Source organism: Oenanthe melanoleuca, chromosome 7 (assembly GCF_029582105.1).
Source record: "Oenanthe melanoleuca isolate GR-GAL-2019-014 chromosome 7, OMel1.0, whole genome shotgun sequence".
Taxonomy (NCBI): Eukaryota; Metazoa; Chordata; class Aves; order Passeriformes; family Muscicapidae; genus Oenanthe; species Oenanthe melanoleuca.
The window spans coordinates 12,695,434-12,719,229 of NC_079341.1; the positions used below are offsets into that span (position 1 = coordinate 12,695,434).

General features: G+C 37.9%; 1 protein-coding gene across 4 annotated transcripts in view; it reads right to left on the minus strand.

Moving 5' to 3' along the window:
• The window catches only part of PARD3B (par-3 family cell polarity regulator beta), a 383,975-nt gene that overhangs the window by 182,665 nt on the left and 177,514 nt on the right, over positions 1-23,796 (minus strand). For all 4 annotated transcript variants that reach the window (XM_056496182.1, XM_056496185.1, XM_056496183.1 and 1 more), the window contains 5 exons: positions 22,769-23,124; positions 21,020-21,159; positions 20,107-20,235; positions 6,500-6,685; positions 388-558 (listed from right to left, as the gene is read on the minus strand). In XM_056496182.1, the coding sequence (XP_056352157.1) occupies positions 388-558; positions 6,500-6,685; positions 20,107-20,235; positions 21,020-21,159; positions 22,769-23,124 (982 nt within the window). The remainder of the gene's footprint in view (positions 1-387; positions 559-6,499; positions 6,686-20,106; positions 20,236-21,019; positions 21,160-22,768; positions 23,125-23,796) is intronic.

Sequence of the window (23,796 nt, forward strand, 5' to 3'; positions counted from 1 at the left end):
AAAGTAAAATCCTAGTCATACTAAGACACTCAAGTCTCTGATTACAGAAACAAATGAAATCAGAATGAATTGCTATCCCAGCAAGTGCCTTGAGGAGGTAGCAGACAGTCAAAACTACATCAGTATATTAATCCTAAATTAACTTTTTTAGAAACCATATTTTCATTTGTTCTAATACTTGTCGAATCAAAATAAGAAACAACTTTTAGCCTAGTCTCAACAAGACCAGGAGATATCAACCAGAAACATTTTGTGAGTTCCCGCTCCAGGAGAGAATTAATTCTTTCAGAGACACTCAGTGACCAAGCCTTTAGCCAAACATCTCTTATGTGCAAAACCACTGGGACAGGAAAGACATTGATGTAATAAATGCCTTTACCGGCTCACCTCTGCCTGCAGCTCCAGCCTGCGGAGCACGACCAGCTGGATCCTGCCGCGGATGTTGCCCTCCATGGACATGGAGCGCCGGAGCGTTTCCATGGCCTCGTGGTTGGACTTGCCCAGCAGCGACTCCCCGTTCACCGCAACCAGCTGGTCGTTCACTCGCAAGCGACCGTCCTGCAAGCAAAACACAAAGACACTTTTAAAAAACCCCACGAGTTATCAAGTGGAGGTGCTCCATATGGGAAAGCACGATGCAGACAATCAGACATTGCTCCTAGAACTCAATAAATAAAAGACTGGACAGTGCCAGAGATAACTTAGTGCCCTGTAATTAGTGATTTTTCCCTCCTATTTACTACATTTTTGGAAAGAGTTCATAGTGCAAATGCAAACACAGACACTCATGCACAGACTGTTGTTTTTCTTGCATTTGCAGTTTATTTGTATCAGCTTAAATAATTAACCTCCCCTAAAACCAAACACACAAAACCAAAACAGTACAAACCACATAAAAAATCCCACCCATCCACCCCATCTCTGAAAAAAAAGGAAAATAAGCTTTTTGTTAAAGGGCCCACACTTCAACTATTCGTATCCACACCTCAACCACAAATGAGTACTATGACCTATTTTTCATGCATTATTATCTGCTATGAAGATCTGGTAAGAAATAGCTCCAAAAATTTTGTCTTACAATCTTATTGGTGTGTATCTTGTCACAATTCTCATGCCATCGTATGGGCCAGTGTCCTCAGTACATAATGGTCATTAAAACTTAAGCATCCTTACTAATTAATGCTATCCCTATTTTACAACATCCAAAACTGCTGCCAATAACAAAATTAGGGTTGAGCTAAGTAACCAATGCTTTGAAAAAGTAATTCAGCTTCATTTGCCAAGGTTAACTGACATTTGTGGGTGTAATAAAACTGTGGACACTGCTATTTTGTGATTTAGGAGTCCTATTGCTGTTGTCAATAAGATCTGTGATTTATTTCTTTTCATAAAAGAATGTGCCATGGACTCTTCTCTCTTTAACAAGAAAACAAGGTCTATTTAATTGAGACACAGGATTTTCTTTTAAGGCTTGTCAAGTTCGTAATTATCAGGCTGGCATCAGACCTCAAACAAGGAGAAGGAGTAAGAAACCAAAGACATCTGATACAAAGCAGTGAAGAAACAGTAACGGGGAAGACCTTGCACAGAAAAACAGTGCTTGGTTAAGATGAATCTGATTAATTCACAGGCTCAGCACAAACTCTTCATAAGATACTCATGTGAACTGTTGACATATTTCATGCATCTGAGCAATACAAAATATATATACTATCTGGTTTCTATTTTTTTCTGTAACTAAGATGCTCAATCCACTATTCTGCTATTGCTGCCAAGTCTAAGTGATTTTTGAGTGAGTTACAGTAGCTGTGACACAACCAGCTTTATTAAGTGTTATTTTTGTTGGAAGTGCATATTATTACTACATCAGGGTACAGATAATCACAAAGCTGAAGAAACAACAGTATATAACAAAATCCAAAATAAACTGGGATGGACAAGAAGACGGAAAGAAATAATTAGAAGATGAGTGACTCAGAGAAGGAAAATGAAGAGAAATAAAACTTTTCTTGGGAGGGTGTGAGAATGGAGGATAGAAAACAGAGAGGCCATTTGGAAGTGACACAAACCTCTCCCACCTCTCTGCTGAATATTTTATGCCAACTTAGATGTACATACAATCAAAGCCAGGGGGTTAACCCCACACCTTCTCTACATACAAATGATGTCAACACAAGAGCTAAAGTTTAGGGAGACAAGAGTTAACATTGCTGAACTGACAATTTTATTATTTGTACATGTTGTAATTCCCCTGTGTTCAATCAAAATCTGCTGAAATGAATGGACCTATTCAGAGCAACAGGAGTTTGAGGAAAAATATTTTATTTTTTGTAAGTTTCTGTAAGACTTTGAAAATTTTACAGGTCCTCATGTCTTCTCCCTATGGTCCTACAGTTTCTTGGATAACTATTTTTCCTTTCTGGAAAAAAACGCACCATGTATATATATCTGTTAAATTTTCTTTCTAAAGTATATACAAATACAGTGCCAAATGCATCTTGTCACAACTACATCTGTGAAGTATGCAACTGTCCTGAACACAGTATGCATTTTTAAATTAATCACTGAGCCTCACAAGGGTCTGTATTGCCCCAATTTTTAATTTCCCTTGTAGTACTTCTGTATGAGACTATTTATATTACATTATTTCTTAAAGGGCTTGTTTTGATGCATCCTCCCTTCTTCCCACACTATTATGTGCAGCATTTAAATGAAAAATTCAACTGGAATTCAACACTTCAGTTGTGATAGAAGAAAAAAGATGTGCATCATTCATAAATGTTGATCAACCACACGTGCTAAGTCACCTGTACAAGACAGGCTGGAAGACAGCTGAATGCTGTTTTCACACAACAGGCAGAAGTTATTTCACAGAAAAACCTTTTGCCTTTTTAAAGACCATGAAAAAAATTCCTGACATCTAAACAGTTTCCAAACACAGATTTTCACATTCCTTGTGTTATGGCCTGGTTTGGAAGCCTGAACTGCAAGAAAATCTGCTCGGCTCAAAACAAGCTAAATGTTGTTTTAACACGTTTCTTCTTTCATCTCTGAGAGGTAGGTTTCTTTGTGGCTTCTGTGTAGGAAAACAACATTTGGCATTTCAGCAGAACAGTTTTCAAATGCCATCTCTGGAACTGTGAGTGAGCTACTCTAATAGAGGCTGATGTTATTCTTCCCTCACTTATTCAAAAAATGCTGGGTTTTTTTATGGTGACTCACAGCAAGGGGCAGTCTACCACCACATGGCTGCCATATTCTTCACAGTCTTTCAAAGGACTCCTGCTTTTTACAGTAGAGCAGGAAGATATAATGCCATGATCTTCAAGGACTTATGTTTTTAATCAAGGCACAATAAGCTATTTCCCTTGACACACCAATGACATTTCTGTCAGAAATGCCCTAATGGCAATTATTGGAATTATCCAATTTCCCCATCCATTGCACACAATGAGCAATGTTTATTGCAACAGCATGCAGGAGTACCAAGGACATTTGAGCTACACCATGTTTGATTTGAACAAATGCACACATAGAAAATATTACATTACTGTAATGGCTCTGTTTCATTTCAGCTGCAGTGGATTGCAAGTACCTGATCCTCAGCAATGCATGCTAAGTGAAAAGCCAAGATATCTTGAGGTGAACAAGGCTGAAATCCCCAAAGATGGGGGAATTACAATGTATTTAAACTCAGTCAAATGTTAGTTTTCTTCACATGAAAGCTCTGCCTAAGTACAAATGCCAAGAATTCCAGTAACCTCTTTATCTTAGGGATGTTAAAAAATCGATACTTCAAAATTACAAAAGGAGGTTAAGAAGGGACATAATGGTTCAATCAGCAAAAGCAATTGGTTTTATTCCAGCAGGATACAGTGCAAGAACACAAACCTGGAACTTCTAAGGCATTTTTATTTTGTTTGATCTTGTAAGCAGAGCATTAAAGAGGACTGAGTCTTGCTGTAGAACGTATGATGCTACTTGCATTGACATTTTCTAAAGCCTTGAGCTAGGACAAAAGAAAAATCATAAAAGACAGAATTAAATACTTAAGTTTTCCATTGCCATTTTAAAATATCTCTTTACCACACTTTGCAATGCCACCAACACATGAGAGCTAGATTAATGTGCTAATGTATAAAAAATACTAGCCTCTCTTCAGACCTTGGTTCAAGCCAATAATAAGTAACGGTAATGGTCTGCATCTCAGAGTCTACTCTTTATTCTTAAAAACATAAGGCTAAAAGAAATTTAATGTCTTAAAACCTTTATACAGCATTAGAAGGATTGAGCATTTACTTTATCAGTGAAACAAATGTGTTGAAATTCTACGTATTACATTTCTACTTCTGAGGACAAGCAGTGACTGTATAGACAAGGGGATAAAGTTCCCACATACATTAGCATGATACACCAATATTGAAAAAATTTTAAATTCTAAATGCAGAAGTGAAAAATAGTAAAAGAATTCTCATGTCAGTGAGCATTAAGATTTCCTTCTGTGACAGTTTCCCAAGAAAACACCGTACACTAAAAAGCAAATGCACATGTCTTAATCCATAATAATCCATTTCAGAGAATACCAGTGAATAGCATGGGAAAATGCTCTGGACAACTACCAGCTGGAAAAAAAAGGTTTTTTATTTCATAACTTGCTCCAAGAAGAGATTTAAAATAAAGACAATAGGACATCTTTAAATATTTATGCACAAATATGAGTATACTTTTTAACTCGATACAAGAAATTTTATTAATTGTTAATACCCACTGATTAGGTTATGTTCTATATAAAGGTCATTAGACAGAAGAAAGACATCTGTTCTCCATGCATTACACAACAGTAGACTGCAAGTCCTAAAACACTGCCAAAATGACTGCACTCTGTGAGCACTTGCACACAGGACAGAGTCTCTGAACAGTTCTGGTTGAAGCCAGAGCCTCAGCTGCTGTCTCATTTGCTCTGGAGCCTACATTCAGATCCATTACCACAACACTGGTCTAATTGCTAGAAGGGTTATATTGAGGTAGAATGGAGCATAGCTCACAGGACTACAGGCCATCACAAGACAAAATAATCTAGTCATGGTGACTAACTGTGCCTGCTCACTCAGGGGTGAGTACAGAAGTTCTGCTTTAGTAGTATGCAGACAAACCAAAATTAACTGCCCTGAGTGAGTCGTCGCCACAGATGAAGAGAGAGTAGGAAAATTACAGAGCAAGAAAAGCTTGTCTTATGGATTTGTGATGTGACAAGTCAAGCAGCCAGCCCACAAATGTGGAATATGGCTCCACAGCTTGGCTACTCAAAACAAAGAGCTTTGTTTGAATCTATAGCAATGCACTGTCACTGCAAGTGGGAAAACAAAGGGGGCATCCTCATTTCCACAGTAAAATGAGTCGTACTGTGCAGCAGACATGCACATGAATTGAATTTATCCAGCCCTAATTTGGCCAAATGTGAGTTAACTCAGTTCTGGTGTAATCCAGTCAGATGAAGATCCAAGCTTTGAAATAACTGTGAGACTAGGACAGACAAATAACAGAAACAGGGAACTAATAAACATTATCATGAAACTGAAAACCTTGATTATTGCAATTTACTAGCTGTTGTAAATAGATGATCATTGAAGTTTTAATGCTGTGAATTGTCTTACTCAGCAGGCTGATGTCAGTAGAGCAATTTACATAATGCTGAATTAAAAGGTATTTCTACAGAAGAGAGAACTGCAAGGAATTGCCAAGATAAAAGACAAAAATTATATTGTGGTTCTACAGGTGTTAAACATATTAGCTCTGAAAGATTAAGTAATTTGTTTCCAATTCAGAGAAGTTACCTTTTCCAAGTTTTATCTGGGGGAAAAGAATGCAGTCAACAGATTTCCTAAAGATTAGGCAATAAATCAAATAATTTTTAATCATAAAATATACAACAGTCTTTGTACAGTGCCTAGAAGGAACAGAACAACTCATAATACTGTCATTTACCAATTTAATATTACCCATTCAATCCACCTCAGGAACAACTGATAACTTCTGCACAACTGATGTCAAACTCAGTCAAGACACACTTTTAATACAGCAATAAAAAATATTATGAATAAAAAAGAAGAAAATTATGAGAGCTTTTTATTTACAGGCATAGTGTAGGTATCAACTTCTCTGTTACTGACCCAATCAAACTTTTCCTGTAGGCTGTGGGGAGGCTGGAAAGCAGCCTCTACTCATACCCACCCATCCTTATCCTTCCTCCCCTTCCCCATTTCCTGCAGCATCCAAATGTTCCCTAAGGTTTGCACCAATTCATTTTCATTTTGGCAAACTTTGTTGCCTCACACACAGCCCCAGAAACCACGGGACAAAATGTTAGATTTGTAGTTCACTCAAAGGAATGAGTGACAGAGATATTCATACCTAGAATGCTCCTCAAGTGAGATTCAGCACTCAACACAGAAATGCCAGCATTCTAACACATTCACCTCCTGATGTGCTTCTTCCATACCTTAAAAGCAGCACCTCCGTGAATAACTGATTTGATGAAAATCCCAAGATCAGCTCCTGTCTCCCGAGATTTGTTGCCTTTCAAGCTCACACCAAGTCCAGCAGAGCCAGAATCATTCAGAGGAATCTCAAAGGTCAGCTGCTCTGTGGTTTCTGGAGAAAAAAAACTGCAGTTTGGCTCTCCTTTCTGTTGGAGAAAACAAGGATGAAAATAGGGGTGAAAAGTCAGCATGAGTGGTAGCCACAGATTTGTACAATAAGAAATAGTCCTCTTTTCCAGAAAGTAGCTTGAAGAAACAGCCGTATAATCAACAGTGCATTTAGCTGACATTTTGTCAGAAGATCTGGCTTAAAATGTTACTTTTAATGATACCTGGGAATATGCTTAAATAGAAGGTAAAATAGCTTAGTTCCACATGATATAAAACTAATGTTGCAGCAGAACGTAGAAAAGACATTTATACACAGCTGCATTAAAAATATAAGCCATAAAACTCTCAACATCTTTACATGCAGCTCACCAACTATAATGACAGTTATACTGTTAAATCCCATTCCCCTTTGAAAATTGAGTTTCATCCTTAAAAAATTATCCTTCCCTTAAACCTGTCTGCAGAGGAAAGCTGGTGTAACAAAAGCAAAGGTGAAAATTGAAAGTACGGTAACTTATTCTGCACTAACTCCCTTAGTACATACTTTTATTCCATACAGGGTTGATTGTTCCTTTTTCTTTCTGGTACAGGTTAATCCTAAGACTTTCTCTAGATTAGAGAGCTGTTTACAAGACTGTCAAGTCAAGCATACACAGCTACAGAAGAACAGAAAGAACTTTCTTTTACTCTGCACTGTATCTGCAGTTTTGTAGGGCGGTCTGCTGCTGGGCAGAGGGGAAGGGGGTGTGATTGTCTTTTTAAAAGCAGGTTAGAATAATAAAATTTTAAAAAATCAATTTTTTGCCTGAAATATTTATCTTGGCACACTTCAAAAATAAAACAAGGACAAGGAGACCTATTACAGAATAAAGTGTTCATGGAAAGTGTTCGTGTAAAAGACCTTATGCTACACATTCCATTTTATTCCATTTTTCCTTCTCCATGTAAGTCTAAGACAATTAATAAGCTTTTTTTTTCCTTGTCATTTGGACATTTGCTATTCTTTGAAACAGCAGTATTAAAAAATTAATAGGAAAAAATACTATTAAAAGGAAGCACACAGATAATTACAAGTTGAAAGATGACTGACTGCTGCCTTCCAAGGGTGCCTTCTAAATTCTTATGTTAAATTATCAAGACAAGCCATCTGCAAGGAGTGCAGTAGCTGGGCCAATCCTCCTCTTCCCCAATGGGGGATCACTTCCAGGACCTAAGCTGCAGCATAAACAGTATTAATGCAATTGTCAGCAAAGGTGCCAGCAGTACAGATGTTTCCTCAGCAGCCAGAGCACACCTGTGCATTCAGCTATCATGCTGTCTGATCAACAAAAGTATGACCCCAGAACTAAGGGCAGAAATTAATATCCTGAAGAAACAGTAGCACTTAAGTATACTTGCATTTATTTCAGATGCCCTTTCACTGATGATGAGCCATCACTGAGTGGAGAGGCCCAGAAAACTATCCATCTCAATCCCAATATGCACCATGTTTAAATTTTTTCCTGGAATGTAACTACATGATATTAAAGTCAATACAATTTGCCTAATTGACAAATATAAAAATGACATAGCACCAACACCAACAACTGTCTTGATACCAGCATTCACCTCCTAAGTCACCTAAGTTACACATTTATCATTCGGTTTTTGTTCACCAGAAGTACAGAGTTCTCGGTTCCACATATTTGATTTCTTAGCTTTAGATATGGACATCCTGAACATAACCCCCCAAAACCTATAAACTTGTAACAACTGTGAACAATATAGAATAACTTACAAACACTCCTCCTCTGACTTCAGAAGAGCCAATGTAAGGAAAAAACCATTACTGGCCTTCTAACATAACTATTTTGTTTTTAACTTTTTCAAGGTTTTAGAGAAAAGATTTTGTGCTAAATCTTTTATTTCAACTTGCACGTACTCTTGTCAGTTGATTCTGAACTCTTAGATCAGAGCTCTACTCAACTGGTACATCCTGTCAAGAACTGGACAGAAGCAACTCTTCTCAAGATCTCAGGCATGTGATGACTCCTGCCTTAAGGACAGGACTTGGTATTACTTTCCTGTTCTCCTAGGCAAGCAATTCCTGTGTGTTTCTGCTCTCCTCCCACTTTAATCTGTGACATCTGCACTAGAATTGTCCTTTCACTGTTTCAATACTGTGGTTTTATCTTTATTCACACCATGAGAAAGGCAGTGAGGGGGCTGTTACCACAGGACACACAGCTCCCAGTGCTCATGCTTGTCTTTACCAGAGCAGTCACAAACTGCTTTATAGTTCTACCTCAGTACAAACTAAGACTTCGTATAAAGCTGAATTTGGTCACCCATCAGAGTTGCTCAATGCTCTCTATTTCCCAGCTTCCTTTAACACAATTATGCTTTGCACTAGCCCTTGTTAAGTAGCCTACCACACCACTGTATGCATGCCCAGATGTATTCAGCAGGAGTCCAGATAAGTACAGCAAACTTTTGTCTGTATTTCATCTCCTATTTTTTCCTTAGTACTTACATTGGAATCTGTAACATTTTTCTACCATTTTCCTTGCTACAATTTTCTGCGAAACAGATCACTTAATCATATCAAAGCCTTGGTAAATTTAATGTAAGATGCTTTTACGTATTATTGGAGAATGTTCTAATGTTTTTTGAAGTCCTTCACATATTTTCTTGTTCAACATAGTCCAATCATCCCAAACACTATTATTTCATTATTTATATTCAGCCTTATCTGAAGATCCAGCAAAAACTGATTTAAAAATAACATTGAACTTTTTCTAATAGTACTATAAAAAAACTTGTTACCCGTGATGGAGGCTGAATGACAATTCAAAGGTTTCACAGCGATGGGTAAGAGGAAAGGAGATGCATATCTACAAGTCAGTGATTAATTCACTGTAAAGCAAGTAAACTCTGTCTTTACTCTCTTAAAATTTTCCTCAGCTGTCCACTGTAGCATCTGATAGCAAATGCCTGGTAGTAAGTCTACAACATCAAGACTATTTGGTGCACATACAAGATTGAAAAATCTTATTTGTGGGAAGATGTGAGAAGCAGCAGAAATGAGGAAAACTAGAGGAGAAAAAAGTGATGAACAAAACCTAGAAGCTTGATTTCATCCTATACTTGCTGACTGTTTTAAAATTATTATCCTGATCATAATGCTCTTCCCAAGCAATACCTTTCACTGATGACAAAAAGAGCTCCAGCCATCCTTAAGTTAACAGCTCATCAATTAACTGCTTCACTTGGGCAACTAATTTAATGAATGATGGCCCCTGTTCCTAGAACATGCAGGTATGAATATTAAATGCTGATAGTGACTCACAGAGCTGGATTCCTACTGCTTCTATTTCCCTGACTTTGCTAAAACATTATCCCAAGACATTAATACTTTACAATATAGCAACCACCATCAGCTAAATTATGGTCTGGTAAAGGAAACCCTCTCCAATGCACTAAACCTTGCATTCTATCAGAAACATTTCTTACCTCATGATCATCCTAGAATCTGAACTCACTCAAACACAGAATGAATGAGATGGGCTGCAACACAAATATGTTTCTAGCCTGGAAAAAACTTACAGCTTTATGCTATAAATTACCCAGTCAACAACCGCAACCTGTATTTTCCATAATAAATGTATCACATCCCAGCATTTCAGGAATTAAATGATAGTATATCACTGAAGCTATTCCCTACGCAGACATAGGAAAGTAACTCAATTGTAGCAGGATAAACAAGAAATCTTCACATAAATCAAAGTCCAGATATCGAAGTGGTGATCCCTCAGGATGGTTAGAGCTTTGAGACAGCCTGGCCTGTACATTTCACACAGTCCCAGAGTGGGTATGGCTGGAAGGGAGAACAGCGGGTCATCAGGCCCAATCCCCCTGCTCAAGCAGAGTCATCCTGGAGCACATTGCACAGAATTGTGTCCAGGTGGTTCTTGCATATCTCCAGTGAGGGAGACTCTACAACCTTAAGCTCCCTCAGCCTTTCCTCATAACAGAGATGCTCCAGTTCCTTACTCATCTCTGTTGGCATCCTCTGGACTCGCTCCAGGAGCTCCATGTCTCTCTTGTGCTGAGGAGCCCAGAACTGGACACAGCACTCCAGATGTGCCTCACCAGGGCTGAGCAGAGGGGCAGGATCAGCTCCCTGACCTGCTGGCAATGCTCTTCCTGATGCACCCCAGGATCCCATTGGCCTTCTTGGCCACAGGGGCACACTGATGGCTCATGGACAACTTACTGTCCACCAGGACCCCCAGGTCATTCTCTGCAGAGCTGCTCCAGCAGCACTCCCCAGCCTGTGCTGGTTCTTCCCTGGATGTGGGACACTGGATTTGCCTTTGTTGAATTTCAGAAGGCTCCTCCCTGCCCATCTCTCCAGCCTGTCAGGTTCCTTCTGAAGGGCTGCACAGAACTCAGGGGATCAGCCACTCCTCCCTGCTGAGGAGGCATCTGTGTCTTCATCCAGTCAGTGATGGATAATGGGCCCAGTACTGAACCTTGGGGGACACCAAGGCACCCAACGAGCCCCTGTGCCACTGTCCAGCCAGTTCTCAATGCACCTCACTGTCCACTCACCCAGTCCACACTTCCTGAGCTGGCCTATGAGGATGTGCTGACAGACAGTGTTGAGAGCCTTGCCGAAGTCGAGGCAGACAAGGTCCTTCATCCATCCAGGTACTAGTGTGTTTCATTTTAAAAGGCAATCAGGTTAGTAAAGTTTGGTAACTCTGCCTTCTCTGCTACCAGGCTCCCTGTTATGTTTAGTAATGGCCCCACATTATCTTTGGTTTTCCTTTTGTTATAAATGTATTTGAAGAAGCCCTTCTTGTTGTCCTTGACATCCTTGGCCAGATTTAATTCCAGATGGGCCATGCCCTTCCTTATCTTGTTTTCACTTACTCTGAAACCCCTCTATATTCATTCCAAGTGACCTGACCCTGTTTCCCTCTCCTGTGTATTTCCTGCTTATGCTTGAGTAATGACAGGAGACATCCATTCATCCACACAGGTCTCTTGTTCCCATTGCCCAATTTCTTTCTCATTTCTTTCCTTTAAGAAGGGTACATTGAGACAGGAACACTCTTAAATATTAATAAAATTTACTCAACAGAGACGCAGGTTGAAGTTAAAAACACAACAAATGCTCCGCAACCAAAAAACTCTAACACAAAACTGAAAAACAGCCCAACATTTCAAGAATCAATCTCCACTGTTCATTCTGTCCTTGCTGGGCAGGTCCTTCCTTCAGCTTTGCTAAATCTTAGCTTGTCAGTTTTCAATGGCTGCAACAAGCTCTGAACAGTCTCCTCCTGGTAAGCACATTTCTGCAGCCTAGTGGTGTTTGTTCTCTAACATTTAGAGGAGTCTGCCAGCCACAGCTTCTGCTCAAAGCTGTGGTTGCACAATCCAGCATTCCAGGCAGCTCCCAACTCCTCTCATTTGCTTGGGGAAGACAAAGATATCCTCTCTCTTTCCTGGACCAGAAGGAAACAGACAGAAAATGTCTAAGAGGAAATCTTTTCGCTTGCTGTCCAGATTTGGTGGTGAAACAGAACAGAGCAAACAACCAAACAGGTACTACCCCTCTCAAGGGAAATCAGGACAGGAATGTTTTAATCTACCAATATACCTGCATGCAACTTCAGTAAAATCAATTCTGACATTTACTGAATCACCAGAAACTAGACAGAAAAGTTCAGTAGAATTTATACGAAGGTGAGAGAACAGAGAGTTTGCTAGATATGGAAGTAAAAAGCCCTAATAACACAGTAATAAATAATATTCAGCAATGCAGACTGAAAACCTCTATCTATCTAAGGGTCTCAGGATACATTTAATTAATCTTCTGCTAATTATTTTAATTTTTAGAAGCACATCTATACCTCAGATATCTGATTTCTTATTTAAAAGCTTACAACAAAGGATTATTAAAAATAATCTAAAATTTTACTGGTCTCACCAATAAATTCTCAATATTTTAAAGACCACAGAGAATATACTTTTAGCCTCTTCCCACTCCCATAATACACAACTGCACAGTCACCAGAGCAGTACAATCAGAACTATAACCTTTGAAAAAAAGTACATTTTATTCTTCAACTTCCTACTTAGTCCATGGTTATACCTAACAATATTTTGTCAATCCTTTGTCTACCATGGGACACCACTTTCAATTAGTCCTTTTATTTAATCTTACAATGCCTGTTCTCATTGACCACAGCACTTTTAATCTGTGGATTTATGATAACCTAATGCTAATCTCTCTCTGGAAAGGTTGCCTTATATATCCTTATTGTGTTTTTCACCAAAAGAGAAGCTTACAAAAAAAATTAGCTCTCACTTAGGCAGGAAGGAAATAGCATTTGTTTAATACAACAAGAGACCTTTCAGTACCTGTCTGGTGCCCTTGGCCAACACACCATTATGGCCTCTCAATATGCTGACTGCCCCTTGCCTGGCTGCTCATTTCTGATAAGAGATGTCAACTCCCTGGGGTGCCATTCACAGCTGACAGCAAAAGGCAAAAGACCCAGGAGGGTTATTTTCAAAGGTTTATGAAGGAAATAAGACATTTGCATGCTTTTGCAATGACTTTCTGATAAAAACATTTAAATTGTGGCACCACATAACTATTATTGGCAGAAAATCTTGAAAAGAAGATACCCCCTATTTGCATCATGCTCCATGTTCTTTCCAAGCACTTAGCCACAATTAAGAAATACTCTGCTGACAGCTCAGTCATTCAGTCACTATAAAATCTGCTCTGTATTTTGAAATAGACATATTGTAACACTCTTAAAGTAATACTGAAAGGTAATACACTGTTGTAATCTTGTCACAACCTAGTAAATAACTGAAATCAGTGTTGCATGCATTCATCTTTAGCATTTCTGATAGATACTTTATATTGGCTTCTTTAAAATTATCTGTACTCCATACTGCAATAAAAACTAAATGGCCACTAATGGCACACCCTGCTAAGACAACAAAGGCAGTAGCAAATCCATGGAGATATACGATAGTGTCTTGGATAATTTTAACATTAACACAATACACTAAAAATTTGTGTAATGTTAGCTAGAATGTGTCTGTTTTGAATTATGTAGATTCTTTTTATTTTTATTTCTTTTTTTTTTTTTAAATTACAGCTTCAAAAACTGACAAAGCTAGACTCAGCTCTTCATCCAAAGTAGATACAGTGCATTTCAGGAATGGAGACTCCCCAGTTTGCCTGACTCACCTATTTGAGAACACACCAAGGAAATTGTTTGCCCTTGCAAAAGTTTTGTATTTGTAATTTGGTGTGCACTGCTCCTCAACATTAAAAAATGCAGTCTCAATCTTTTAAGCTACGTAACTGTAGAAAACACAGGGAGAAAAATTAGCTAGTCCAGTCCTCAGTCAAGGCTGGCCTGTCTGTGAAAACACCCATTTTCAGCTCACACATGGGGTAAGCCATCATGCCCTACACACCCTACTGAGCTGGAGCCTCAGCAGTTAATTCACCTTGGCACTTAGAGCCTAAAATCTTATCTCACATGAAGATGGAAGGCTGCATGGTATTTTCAGGGTGAATTTAGGGTTGCTGCTACTGTATCATTTCAGAATTCACTCCGGGCACAGGTCACACAACACGGTGACATACAAATCCAGCTCTACTCATTTTAGTGCTTACTGTTTTAAAGGTATAGTAAACAAAGCAATAAGCTTTATAATTCTTTTATGCCTACTTCAAACACCACATGCATATGTTTTACATTAAGTCAGCCTAGGAAAACTTTTTCTAAGCTTTTTTATGTATTCTAAGACAGAAAGAATTTAGAAATGTTCATACGGTATATGGAATAGAACTGGTGACCCTTGTAAATGGCAAGGCACTACATTTGTTAGGGGGATTTAAAAATTGCCCAAATATTCTGGTTTTATTAAATACAAATACAGCAGACCTGGGTAAATGCACCAAAAATATATGAAGACTCAATTTCTTTTAAGACCAGATTTTATATGCCTCTATTCTGATGTATATATACTTATGATTTCATACATTAAAGTGGGCTTTCAAATAATTTTGGGCAATCTCAGAGCTCTTATCAAGTAAGCAGTTTCCACCTCCCAGGGTTCTGAGATAGGGTTCCTACAACTAGGAATTTTGGGCAGTAATCCCATAACACATTTTATGAATATATTGTCTAATAGTACAAATAACATTATACTTTCTCTCCTTACTTGTATCCTCTAACTTATTCTTTACCAGCAGGCAGAGCACCATCAGAGGTTTTTGCAGGCAATGAAGGTTATGACCAGCTCTTTCAGACCACTCTTTTAAGGTTCCTCATATTTGCTGGAATATAGGAACAGTGGGCTCTGAAAGGGAAACCATTGCTGGATCATAAACTCTGATGAGCCTGACGAGAAAGCAATAGTAGACCAGATGTAATAAGATCTCTGTGGTCTCAAAAAGGCTGAAAACTGCTACAATGCTGCAACATGGAAAAAAAAATCACATTTGCTGTGCTGGGCAAAGCACTGGGCATTACACTGCATATGAGAGCTCAAAAAACAACCACTTTTTAAAGGTACACAGATTACCAAGCAATTCACTCCCCTTTGGTAAATTAGGGAGTTGCACACAAACCCTGGATAAAGAGATACTTTCCACTGCCACAGGAAGGATAGTCACATTCCTTCGTAACGCCAATCTCTGACTTTTGTAAAGAGCACAACTAACCAACTGAAAGAACAGTTTTCAGTACTCTAAAACATAATGAAATAGTAATCACCTTCTGAAATACATAATGTAGTTGAAAACCTTTGAGGGGCTGCAATACACAATGATTTGTCTTTAAAAATATGTTTGTGTAGACACAAGCTACATTCACTTCTAACTATTCCAAACGACGAAAAAAGGTCCAAAAATAAACTTTTCTTTAAAACTCCCAGGATATTTAAAATTTTATAAAGTTTATAAACGATGAAAGGTGCCATGTGCACTCACAATATCCTTGTCTTCATTACACAGAACACCTTCTTGTGTATGCCATTAAAATTCAACACATACTTTTTTTTCCTATCCAATTCATCTCCCTTAGAACAGAGATAACACAACAGAAAAATGGTACCTGCTGAAATCACTTTCTGACCAAAATTATTTGTCTATTTCTGGATAATTGAGCACTAGAATCATGGTTTTGAACAACAAAAAAGGTGCAAAAATGGTTAAGTCTAGGCTGTAATTTCACCTATTATTTCCTGCACATAAAAAGGCAAGCAACAATTAAAAGGAAGTAATAGAAATTAAGCTTTGAATATTAAAACAAATAGGCCAACTGGTTTTCCTTCAGGCATATAAGTTCAAGGCAGTGGAAGAAATTAACTGGGGAAGACTAAAACATAAGTTAATCATAAGGTAAGCAGAAAAAAGTGCTTAATTAAACTTGCCACTCATGCTGCTTCCTTCCATCCTGTATAATACACATGTAAAAAAAAGACAAAGACCAATACCACGTTTAGCACGTTGTTCATTTAGCTATTGTTATAAAAATGATGGTTTGTTCCCTTTCACCCCCATTCTTCTTGAATCAGTTAATACGCCAAGAAACCACAGAAATAGCAATTACAGTTGCAACTTGTAAGTCAGAGAGATCTTTAAAACAAAAAATAAAGGGTATGCAAAAATTACAATGTATGTGCTCTAACTTACAGGAAAATGCGTGCAAATATTTTTGGTGCTATGCTATCTCTGGCAATTGCAGAACCGTCACATTCCTCTGCTCATGTGCATCATACAGAATAAAGAATTGCAAAGGATCATAGCACAGAATGGGTTGCACCAGAGCTGTTCTCATTCAAGTAGTTTTCCCTGTTTTACCAATGTGGGGGTAAACAAACAGAAGGGCAATTAAATAATTTTTGCACCATTACTAAAAGAAATGGCACTTTCAGATTACACATTTTCCCCAGAGAAATACATGATGCAGTAGACACACATGATCAAAACACTGTATTTCCAAAACACAATGGAATGATAGCCACAGTTTGATGTGCGTTCCATTCACTTTGAGAGGAGCTGGAAAATCTAAACCTATTCAGTTAAACCAGATTCTTCCTGCAATATTCCCCATCCTCTAGAAAAGAGGGCTACACAGTTTAAAACCCAAATGCACCTTAAAGAACACACTAATCACTGGCCACTCCATAGATTGTGGTAATTAAGCAAATCAAGATCTTCCCCCAGAGTTCTGGAATCAGCCTTTTACTTAGCTGCTACATTGTCAACAGCTGGCAGGAATTACTGGGAACATTTGGCTAACTGGATAATAAAGAGGACAGTCTGTGGTTGGTCCAAATTCTACTTCACTGATCTGTTTCAATATATTAAAAAAAAAAAAAAAAAATCTCATTAAAGCCTCCTTTCCTTTCTTTTTTTAAAAGGAGTAACAGCCCTACAAATACTGGGTTTTCAATTCCTTTTCCTCGTTATGCTGTAACTGTATAACTCTCAGATGTTGCATGGGCCAGTGTAACCAAAGACCCAATTCCCCAAAATTTAATAATGCTTTTTTGCAACACTGATTCATCCTCATCCATATCACATCTTGGTTGCTGTGGCAAAGGCTTGCAACTCTGAATATATTTTTCTACTTGCTAGCAATTCATAAGCACAGATTACAGTAACAAAACACCCAAACTCTGATCCCATCTATGTTAGTGAAGAGAAAATATTCGTGAGACCAAGCTTTCCCCAAGCCACAGCTTTATTACAAGGTAAAATCAAATTATATTATTACAGACCCATGCAACCAAATGCAACCCAGTGTGACTTTATTACATTATTTGCTTTGTGCCCATGCAGTTATCAGATTATCTCCAGCAAATCCACATAACAACCCAGTTCTAGTGGAGTAACATGTGCATGGGCTGCTAGTGGGCCCAGCTTTCAGATGCATCTTTACCACACAAAGCTGTGGGGAGTGGGCACATTTACTAGGTGGCCCTTCTTTTCCTTTCGATAGGTAAAAGGGAATCTAAAGAAAACATTTCAGATTACAGTCCCTGGAGAACTGCTCAAAGCAAGAACAAGTCTGGTATAAAGCAATTACCGCATTATTGCCAGGCATTAACAAAATCCCGAAGTATTCAGGTAAATTCTGCATGCATGTTACACCATCAGGGCAGTCAGTTACAGCTGTCCTTGAAAAATATTGGATTAATCACTGCTTTTCCTTCCAAAAACAAACATTTAAAGTGCTGGCATTTTTCTCCTCTCTGATAAAACAGTACTGTAACTTTTGAGGTAGCAGAGGATTAGTCCAATGTAATATCATGGCTAAAGCTGAAATCAAACAAAAAAAGCTAAACCAATTTTAATTATTTTTTTTTAGTCTTTGTTGATACTATTCTCAGACATCTCATGAATTCGAACAAGCATAGTGTTAGCATCAACATCTGGTAGCTTAGTGGGATGGTAACTCACACTTTTGCTGTAAGCTACCAGATGTTGCTGAAGGGCTTTTTAATTTAGATGGGCTGGTTCCATAAATTTATGTAATGTATTTCAGTAATTCTCATTTGTATGATGTTGAACTTCATTGAGATAACAAGGAACACAGAGCAGTATTAGAATTCCCACATCATCACTGTTACAGTGAGGGCCATCACTTGTGCATTATTCTTTCACAGGGAAAGCAATCTAAGAGAAGGTCAAGCCAGCAGGATAAATGTGGCTACTTCCTGGATTTCAATCATGCCAGTCATAAGTAAATCACCTTTTGAAAGGTAGTTAATCCTTGCTGTAGACACTAGAATTTATTATCACACAATTGTGACAGGTAAAAATTATAAACAGCTTTTAGATTCTTCCAATCTTTTATACCCACATACTGCTGCAGTGATTTCCAGCAGAATTTGCACTATTACAATACATAATAATGTATAATGTTGGGGGGAAAGGAGAGAAAAGAAAAGAATGCATACTTTTTAAAGTACATTTTTTAAATAATGAGTTTTATAACTTAAAAAACACAGAAGAAAATACTGCTCATGGGTTTAGGACCATGTTTTGGTCCTAAAGCCAATGGGTAGCTTTTTCAAAAAGTAAGCTCTTATTTAGAAGAGCTGGTGACTGAAAAGGAATTCTACATGGAATAGATTTAGTACTTTTAAGATTCAGAAATTTCCCTCTGATCCACACAGACATTGACTCTACAGCCCAAGGCTTACTCAGCAGAGCAATGCAATGAGCAGCTTTGTTGCTTTGAAAATCATAGACAACAAATGCCCCAATTACAAGGTTGAAAATTGCCATTACGCTCCTTCAAAATTACAGAAAAATGAGATACAAATGAGAGAAAAATCGATACAAAAATAGTTTTACTATGACTCTTCGTAACTGCTCACAGCAATAAGTGGGCAACAGCAGCAGAAGAGACTCACATGAGAGAACCTGAATGCTCTTCCAGCTCCCTATCCTATCATAGGCAACCCTGACCTCAACAAGGTCCAACAGGTAATGGGGAAATGAGGAAAACTGTCAGCAATGTTTTGTGAGGAAACACAACGGAGCATTTCTATAGAAGATCCTGACAACAGTCTAAAGGAAAAGCAAGAAGGCAGCATCTTAAGAAAAGGATGAAGGCGGTTTGTGTTCATTGAAGGAGATAAAATGACACAAAAGCAGGAAATGCTGTCCTTCCCTTATCCTGCGGACTTAATGAAAGGTCAAGTATAGCCATCAATCAAGATAAGGAAGCGGCAACCAAAGAAATGACCTTCTCTGAGGGCAAACAAGCATGTATCAGATAGCACTTTTACCCTGATGCAGCTCTTTACGTGAGAGAAAAGAGAACACCGTTTCATGCCAGTGTTAATAAAAAACAAAAGTGAAAATTAAGCACCTGAGATGGAAAAAAGACAAGCAAAAGTCTATTAAGTCATAGGCTAGCAGCCAAGGAAAAAGCTTGCTTCCAAAATTTGTGAGTAGTGCAGCAGAATTTTATTCCTCCTGCAGCTGGGCACCTGGCTTAGAAGACATCTCCTGGGGGAAGCCACCCTCACTAGTTTGTTACTGATAAGTTCCAGGCTCATTACATGCACTTTAAATTTCTGGTTTAAAGCTTGTTGCTTTTCTGAAAGAGAATAACCCATTTTTAGTTATGCCTGACCTCACACTTACAAAATTAATTTAGTATCCCCCTGTGAGTTATGCTTATGCTGTCATTTTTGGGGATGAAAAATCAGATTGTGTGGAATTCTATCTATAGTAGATAAAAATCAAACATCCCTCAAAATCAAATGTAAGCATAAATACTTCTTGGAAACAAGCCTTATGTGACTACCTTTTGTTGGCATTTCTCAGCTGACATAATTTCTATTTCTTGGGCTAGTTTTTAACCATGGAGTTGTTTCAAATTCACTCTTTGGGAAAGAGTAACAAGTTTACCAGCTCTCGAGGTAGAAAGGCCTCCTCCTGACGAGCCACAATCAGACAGACAGTCTCTCCTTGCTTTGTGCTCCTCAGCATAGCCACGAGCTCTTCCTGGGTCCTGCCAGTGATGTCCCGTCCATTCACCTACCAGCCACAGAAGAAGAGAGGATGTCTCATCTCTGAGTGTGACTGCCTTTTAGCAGTTTTATTAGGTTCCACTCACCTAACAGAGGTGTCATTCAGTGACTGAGAACAAAAAAGAGCCAGCAACAGCTCCCATACTGTCTCCCCCTCTGGCCCTGCACAAATTACTTAACCTTTCTCCTCCTCATTTTCACCATCTGTTAAAGCAGCTCTGTAGTACTTACCCACCTTGCAGGGGGTTTGTGAGGCTTAATTAGTTTGTAAAGCACTTTGAAGATGAAAAGTGCAGAAACAAGACCTTAGTATTAAAACTGTTTACCTTAAGAGCTTTTCGAGGTTAGTAAGTAGAAATAACCCATTAGATAATCAGATTGTAAGTCACAAGATACCTGAAAATTTTCAACAGACTGATTTGAGCAAAATTGCCTTAAAATGAGCAGTTCACCAGCTTGATATTAACTGGAGATTTTTGGATGTGGCTGAAGAGGCAAGACATGTTTTGGTCCTAAAGCAATACGTTTATCTGCTTTAAAAACCACGACTTTATCAGGTTCTCCTGGTTCAAACACCCCATGGACCCTTGTGAAAAGAACCATTTTCCCACCTCACGGTGTAAAACACTTGTTGACAAACAAGTGGCATAGAAGCTGTGAGTGTGACTTTTTTTTAACCAAGGGCAAGAACAGTAGTTCCATACATCAATAATATGTATGAGGAAATAAAAGATTTATGACAAAGCTAGCGATCAATTTTAAGCAATGCAAACACAATGGTTTATCCTAACCTCCAGGATTCTGTCTCCTGACTGCAAACGACCATCTTTTACTGCTGCACCTTTTGGTAAAATATTCTTCACAAAGATTGGCCCAGGACCATGTACTGAAGAGTCTCTCGTAACCACTGTGAAACCAAGTCCTTCTGGACCTAGAATGTCAGACAAAGAAGTCACAATATAAATTTCAACACGTAAATGATGATCATTAAAAGCAGGCAAAATATCCCAGAGACTCATTCAGGTTAACTCTTAAAAAAAGAAAGCAAACAAAAAGCTGTAAAAACGAGCCAGTTTTCTGCATGGTCTAGACAAGAAGTCTATTTATACCCAAACCCTCTTCCAACAGCTACAGATGGAAATAGTTGGATAAGCACATAATAAAAAAAAAAAAAAAAAAAAAAAAAAAAAGAAAGAACTCTCTATTTAGAGCATTTACTTTTTCTTTAGGTCATTTCAGTATTAGTCTTCACTTTAATGTCAATCGTTTTTCATGGGATCTGAGCAATTGGAATTGTTTATTTATGAGCATAAATACAGTTCAGCAGGTTTCACTGAAATTTGGTAAATGGAGAGAATATCATATGATTTGAATGCTAAACTTGATGATGTGCTGCTCAGAAAGGACAAGGCAGTATTTCTAAGCTTCCATTAGTGAAGTTGTTTGCTGCTTGGAAATAAACAATCTCAAGTGTTAACAGATATGTTATAAAAATAATTAGGGAGTAAAGTAAATATTAGCAGGTATTACTTATAAGCCACCAAAATCACTATAGCAGGGTTCAAAAAATCTTTTTATATTGAGTGGTATTACTACCCATGAGATAGTTTTCCAAGATATCATCATGTCAGTATCACATTGCTACAATTTCTAAAAATATAAGTGTTTCAAAATCAAAAGCATTAGATCTAGAACAGGGAAATTCTTAACACAAAGCTGAAGAATTCAGAAGTAAAAATGAGTGATTTAAGTAAAGAAACAACAAAAATTAAGAAATGAGAGCTTGATTACATTCATAATGTGTTATGTGAATAAAGTTACAGACAGTTTTCAAAAGGGCCACTTCTAGGATCAAATTTAACTCTCAGCTAAATCAGAGAAAGAAATGAAATAGAAAATACAAATGCTAATTGGAAATTGCTTAAGCACATTTTACTACATGCTCCTAATCCTGTTGTTCCATTCAAAGACAGACAGCTGCATGGTGCAGCAATTAAAGATACACACACAAATTTGGCCTTGTAACAGGTGAATAAATATGATAGGAAAAAAAAAAAAAAAAAGGTTTGCAGAAAATAAAAAAGGGAAAGAGGTAAATCTGTGATCAAGTTCTTGGAAAACATGAAACAGAGCCGAGTAGATTTTTAAACATATCTTTAAAAGAATGTCATAACTGTGTTACAGTCAATTATCAGGCTGAGTAAAATAATGAAGGTTACCAGCAAACAGTTCAAACTTTTATTCTATACTTGTGAAAAGACTGAACTCTCTCTTAAAATCACTTATTGCTAATGGAATTGTTTCCACAGTCAGTAACAGAGATGTCCTAATCAGTAAATCTGGAAAGCATACATCCAAACTTTATGAAAAAGCACACTGTAGAAAACATTACTGCTTACATTCCTACACCTTTTGAAAGTTTTGGAACTTCTAAATGGTAAATAACATGCTTATATTTTCAATGTCACTCATTAAATTAAGTTACGGTATCACTATAGAGAACATGATACCAAATTAATTATACTGTCTCCAAGACTTACCTTTTTTCAGGTCTATCTTTATTTTCTTTGCATTTCTCTTATTGCCAAAGCCCATAAGTGGAGACAGGGAAGGAGAAGAAGGCTTTCTACCCAGACGTGGGAGGTTGGGGCTCTTAGCTTGTTGCAGTGTTCCCTGTACACCTGACTCCAAGCTTGCTCCAGAAATATTAATTGTTTTCACAGCAGGTTTTGGATGAAGAGGAGGTGGAATTTTTGTTTTTGTAACTCCTTCTTCATTATTCAGCATACAAAGAGGAGCAATAGCAGACTTCTCATACTGCTCTCGGTTATATGGAGGAAGGACTTCCAAGATGACACTTTGAAATTTCATTGCCTGACGAAAGATGTCCTGAGCCCTTTAAAAGAAAGGTATGAAAATTCATATGACAAACTACAAAATTTGGGCCAAATTTGAAGCTGTTTACAGATAAGATGAAAAATTACCTTATGTTCACGTCTACAGTGTCCCTTTTTCAGAAAAGTATACATGAAATAAGATTTCAAGCTACAGCACTTCCTTACATTTCAAGTAGGAGCGGCATACCTGTTGGAATTCCTAAGATGCTAGGAAAACATATGCGCCTAACTAAACTAACATTTCTTCATGTAGAGCATCAGAAAAGGAAGTTCTGATGGCAAAAGCTCATCAAAAGACTGCTGAAATTACAGCTTGCTGCTTTTTTCAAGTGCTTGTTTGTTACATATTTTCTTGTTGGCATAGAGGCACACCGAGCACTCATCACCAATTGTTCTGGTGAATACATCTACTCTAAGCAAGCTCAACTCTCCATTTTTCCCAAATCCAGTCTAATTGCTCCTCAGATTCCTTTGTAATCCCTAATACAATTGCTGGCTGATTCCACAGCAATAAAACAGGATGAGGGTATGGGATACATTAAAAACAAAACTGGTAATAAAAACAATTTAATTATTTGAGTTTCTACATAAATTGATAAATACATAGGTCAGTATCACCCACATCTTTCAAACAGTACCTTTTTGCTAGGTGGATATGCAGACTTCACATA